Below are 5935 nucleotides of genomic sequence, written 5' to 3'. Positions count from 1 at the left end.
ACACACACACACACACACACACACACACACACACACACACATACACAACGCAGCGCTCATTGTCTGCCTCAATCTGCACCTGTTTTTTTTACACCGGGCAAAAAATGCATTTAAACCAGCTGTTAACATTAGATCACAGTTTGAAATGTACACCTAACAAAACCTGCATCACGACTTTTATACCGCAGTCAGAGCAAACGTGATCTGAGCAGCGTCTGCCTAGTTCACATGTTTACGTGGACGGCGGCGCTTTACTTGCTCGTAACAGTGAGAAAAGACAGAGAGCTTTTTATTTTAATCCAGCAGGGAGAACAACACAGGTGTTCTTCTATGCCTCCTGTGAGCAATTCCAGCATTTTTTTAAAAGAAAAGCAACACGGACATTCTAATTACAGTGTGGTTTCAAAGCGAAAGTAAAAAACATGGCGGCGCTCCCGTCCGCGAAAGTAAAACTTAAAACACAGCTGTTCTGTCTACCACTCATAGTCCGACACAGAGGGCAGAAACAGCTAAATTAGACAGTTAAAACACATTAAATGTTCATAACTCACCCTTATTGTTGTTAGCACTCTGTCTCACAACATTAGCAGCCGCTCTCTCCCCGAGGGAGGGGCGGCAACATGCCCTCGCGTGACCCAAAGAATGGATCGGCCGAACGGACGGACGTATCGRCCGATACCGATATAAGATAAAAATGCAAATATCGGCCAAAAATATCGGCYGGCCGATGTATCGGGTGACCCCTACTTGAGGCCTTCTCTTGGTGGTCCTGGGGGAGTATTGGGTACCAGAGTTATTTTTGCAGGATGCTGATGCTTGTGTAAACAAAGTAGGAGCTGTGTCCACATTCTGAGCTTATTCTCAGTGCAGATTGAACTCCGCCAGGACTGTCCGTTGAATTTAATCCTGGTTTTTGTTTTGTTTTTGCACGATGTGGTTCTGTTGGTGTTTTTTGGCCATTTCCTTCAGCCAAGTGTGAGCCACTTAACTCTGAGAAATTTGAATTCCCCCACTTCAGGCAGAGTCTTGTTTATGAAAGATGGTAGGATGGATGTGTAGGGGTTAGTTACTTATATAAAATAAGTTCCCCTACATCTTGGTCTCCCCGTACGGGCCACCAATATGTAGGAATGAGTTCCTTCCTGGACGCCGAAAAGGGAAGACGGGCTGATTCTCTCCGGAGAACAGCCAGATGGATGGATGGATAGATGGTTGGTTTGTTAGTTGGTTGGATGGATGGGTGTATCGATGGTTGGATGGAGAGTTGGATGAATTAACAGATGGATGGATGGATTTGGTTTATTTACCAGAGCTCAGATGATGTCTTATCATGTCTGAGGATCATAAATGTTGGATGGATAGATGGATGGATGGATGGTTGGATGGATGGATGGATGCATAGATGGTTGGCTGTTTGGTTGGTTTGTTGGTTGGTTGGATGGATGGGTGTATTGATGGTTGGATGGAGAGATGGATGAATTAATGGACATGGACATGGACATGATGGACATCATCTGAGCTCTGGTAAATAAACCAAATCTATCCATCCGAGGATCATATAAGTTGAATGGATGGATGGATGGATGGATTGATTTGGTTTACTAACCAGAGCTCAGATGATGTCCATCACATCTGAAGATCATACATGATGGATTGATGGATGGATGGATGGATGGTTGGATGGATGGATAGATTCTTTTGGTAGATGGATAGATTTGGTTTATTAACCAGAGCTCAGATGAATTCCATCACATCTGAGGATCATACATGATGGTTGGATGGATGGATGGATGGATGGATGGATGGATGGATGGACTAATGGGTTGGTGGATGGGTGGATGGATGGATGGATGATGGTAAGATGGATAGATTTTTTTGGTAGATGGATAGATTTGGTTTCTTAACCAGAGCTCTGATGGTGTCCATCACGTCTGTGAGGATCATTAACTTTAATCATACATGATTTAAATCAACATATAAACTGAACCATCAACAGATGGTCTCAGATTTAAAATGACAGTCTAAACAGCATATTGTCTCTACATATAACATTCTTACTGTGTGATTTCACCTGGGAATAATTCAGGGTTGGACAGAGCCAGCAGCACAAACAAAGCCTGTGTTTCCCTCGGAGCCCTGAGGGCAGTTTATCAGCAGTGTGAGCAGCATCATCACCTTTCAGGAAATGACTGATCAAATGCTGCAGGAGCAGGCAGAAATCAGAGAGCAGGACTTCCAGCATCTGGGGCTCATTAGACATCCAGGAATTAGTAACACAGCCCAATGTTTAACAGGACGCAGTAGATCACAGGGAGTGTAGTAGATTTTGACGTAATGTCTCCTTAGAGGGACAAAGTTTCATAGGTCACCTGTCCGGGTCAGTACAGCAGACCAGTGGTTTTATTAAAAGTTGCCACCTGGCTGCTCTTACTTATCTTGTTTCCTCTTTTCTTCTCTCCAACTGCTTTTCTATCTTCATTTGTCTTCCTGGCTGCTCAGTCTTTACTCTTTTACCATTTTTTATACTTTATACTCTTTTTAAGTTCAGTTAGTTTCAGTTTATTTATATAGCACTAAGTATTTTCAGGGAAATAAACAATAATAAGTCATAATAAAAAATAAAAAGGCCATTCAAGACAGATTCAAATCTACAGTCAGTTCAATTTCTAATAAGATATAGTACATAAAGTATGTAAAAATACTGTAAAATTTAAGTATCTAAAGAAGTCAGCAGATTACATCAGATCTTCATTTTATAATGTCTCCCATTCCTGAGCAGTACATTGGTGACAGTGGAGAGGAAAACTCCCTTTTAACATGAAGAAACCTCCAACAGAACCAGAACCAGTCTCAGGACATCTGACCATCTGCCTCAACCAGCTGGGTTTGGGGGACAGGAAAGAGACACAAACAAACACAGAAGAACTGGTCCAGGTGTATTTTCTTCTGGAAGAGAGACAAAGAAAACACGATATTGATAGAAATAATTACAACWTCTAGAGGAGAGAGACTAAAGACAGCAGCAGAGTGAGGAAATGTGCTCAGTTTGTGCTCCAGCAGTCTAAGTCTATAGCAGCAGAACTAAGGAATGACTCTGGAAACCTAAGTATAATTATAGGATTTATCAAAAAGGAAAGTCTTCAGTCTAATCTTAAAAGTAGACAGAGTGTCAGCCTCACGGACAGAAACTGGAAGTTGGTTCCACAAGAGAGGAGCTTGATAACTGAAAGCTCTGCCTCCCATTCTACTTTTAGAAACTCAAGGAACCACAAGTAAACCTGCAGTCTGAGAGTGAAGTGCTCTGTTAGGAAACTATGGAACAATAAGATCTTTAATATAAGATGGAGCTTGTTCCTTTAACTTTTATCATAAAACTCGTGCATTTACCTTTAGCATCCTCAGATGTTTTTTTTTCCATTTCATTAAACCTTTCCTGGGTGGGCTTGTCTTTTCTTTTCTYTCTTATTCTCTCCTGAAACGCGTCATGGAACTGTCCACTTTTAATATCTCTTTTTTTGATTGTTAAGCTAAACAACATTTCAGATCCAGATCTACGTATGTATCATTTTTGTGGGGATGTTCCAAATAGTGTTAGCAGCAGATTTGGTGTTAAATATGTTCCTGTCTGTGTCTCTGCAGCTCTTTCATGTGGCCTACGTCTTGATTAAATTTGCCAACTCTCCTCGACCAGACCTGTGGGTCCTGGAGAGGTCCACGGACTTCGGACAGACCTACCAGCCCTGGCAGTACTTTGCCTGTGAGTATTTCATGTAAAACAGAAGGAAAAACGAGTAAAAAAAAAAACAATGTTCAGCTCTGTTCAGTTTCATGTAGGTTCTGCCTCAGGACAGTCATTATGTTTGTGTGTGTGTGTGTGTGTGTGCGTGTGTGCGTGCGTGCTTGTGTGTGTCATATCCTGAGGTTGTCGGCCAATTGGCTGTGGGAGCTGGGGGTTCAGGTGGGCTGTAGTGGAATTCAAACAATTCATGCCAACAGGTCACAGCTTGGAGATTACACAATCCAAAGGTTTAGGTGAAAACAGACAGATGGAGACAGACAGTTGGAGACAGACAGTTGGAGACAGACAGATGAAGACAGACAGTTGGAGACAGACAGATGGAGACAGACAGATGGAGACAGACAGATGAAGACAGACAGTTGGAGACAGACAGTTGGAGACAGACAGATTGAGACAGACAGATTGAGACAGACAGATGAAGACAGACAGATGAAGACAGACAGATTGAGACAGACAGGTGGAGACAGACAGGTGGAGACAGACAGTTGGAGACAGACAGTTGGAGACAGACAGGTGGAGACAGACAGGTGGAGACAGACAGATGAAGACAGACAGTTGGAGACAGACAGATGGAGACAGATGGATGGAGACAGACAGGTAGAAACAGACAGATGTAGACAGACAGTTGGAGACAGACAGTTGGAGACAGACAGATTGAGACAGACAGATTGAGACAGACAGTTGGAGACAGACAGGTGGAGACAGACAGGTGGAGACAGACAGATGGAGACAGACGGATGGAGACAGACAGGTGGAGACAGACAGGTGGAGACGGACAGACAGATGGAGACAGACAGGTGGAGACAGACAGATGTAGACAGACAGTTGGAGACAGACAGGTGGAGACAGACAGGTGGAGACAGACAGGTGGAGACAGACAGATGGAGACAGACAGTTGGAGACAGACAGAAGGTGGAGACAGACAGGTTGAGACAGACAGACAGGTAGAGACAGACAGTTGGAGACAGACAGTTGGAGACAGACAGGTGGTGACAGACGGATGGAGACAGACAGATGGAGACAGACAGATGGAGACAGACAGACAGACAGACAGACAGACAGACAGACAGACAGACAGACAGACAGACAGGTGGAGACGGACAGACAGATGGAGACGGACAGACAGATGGAGACAGACAGATGGAGACGGACTGACAGATGGAGACAGACAGATGGAGACAGACAGATGGAGACAGACAGGTAGAGACAGACAGACAGATGGAGACAGACGGACAGGTGGAGACAGACAGACAGGTGGAGACAGACAGACAGATGGAGACAGACAGACAGGTGGAGACAGACAGACAGGTGGAGACAGACAGGTGGAGACAGACGGACAGGTGGAGAATATGACCCATGTCTTTTCAGGATGTGGTACTGAATCAGATCCAGATCTGATGTTCTTCGAAGCGACCTCAGTCTGAACCCTCATGTCTCATTTTATTTGACCTACATCAGTGAGGTGGGGGTGAAGCATCAATAAAAACACTAATTTTGTGTCATGCTGGGTAACTCTTGTAGCTCCACAGCTCCAGCTACAGAASAGAAGTCCAGTTCTTTCATCTTTGTTCTTTTAATTTTCCATGTCCTGGATGACTGAGACTCTGAAAGATACTGTATTTTGTGACTGATAAACTGAAATTTAGATACAGCCTCATCTTATACTTTGTGATCAGTTTTAGTAATTTGCTTTAAAAGCTGATGGGATCAACAGATTTTTAGTTAACATGTGTCACCTTCTAAATTTGACATAAAAGGAAGCACCTCCAGAGGTGGAACCAGGTTTCCTATAAATACTCTGGTTTGGTAAGGACACGTAGTCTAGTAGGAAGGAGGGGGTCCCATGCACCCGAAAGATATATTTTTTAAATCTAACTTTTTGTAATCCTTAAGGTGTCTAGTAAATGGATTGTGTTGGCCCCAGAGCTAATTATTGTCCCAAATATGTTTTTATTGACCATCTTTAATAGCTGACCTAGATTTTCCATTGCGAATAATGAAAACTTTAAATCAGCATAGCTCCCGACAGACACCATTCACCCCATTTTATTTTTGTCTTCCATCCATCCATCCATCCATCCATTTTCTTCCGCCTATCCGGGGTCGGGTCGTGGGGGCAGCAGCTTCAGAAGGGAG

General features: G+C 43.5%; 1 protein-coding gene across 1 annotated transcript in view; it reads left to right on the top strand.

Moving 5' to 3' along the window:
- The window catches only part of LOC106528741 (laminin subunit alpha-5), a gene marked incomplete in the record, with an annotated part of 162169 nt that overhangs the window by 63406 nt on the left and 92828 nt on the right, over positions 1-5935 (top strand). The window contains 1 exon segment of the mRNA XM_014023988.1: positions 3640-3757. Within this exon segment, the coding sequence (XP_013879442.1) occupies positions 3640-3757 (118 nt within the window).

This window comes from Austrofundulus limnaeus, unplaced genomic scaffold, assembly GCF_001266775.1.
Source record: "Austrofundulus limnaeus strain Quisiro unplaced genomic scaffold, Austrofundulus_limnaeus-1.0 Scaffold401, whole genome shotgun sequence".
Taxonomy (NCBI): Eukaryota; Metazoa; Chordata; class Actinopteri; order Cyprinodontiformes; family Rivulidae; genus Austrofundulus; species Austrofundulus limnaeus.
Note: the sequence above shows the minus strand (reverse complement) of the source record. Positions and strands in the feature narration are given on the sequence as shown.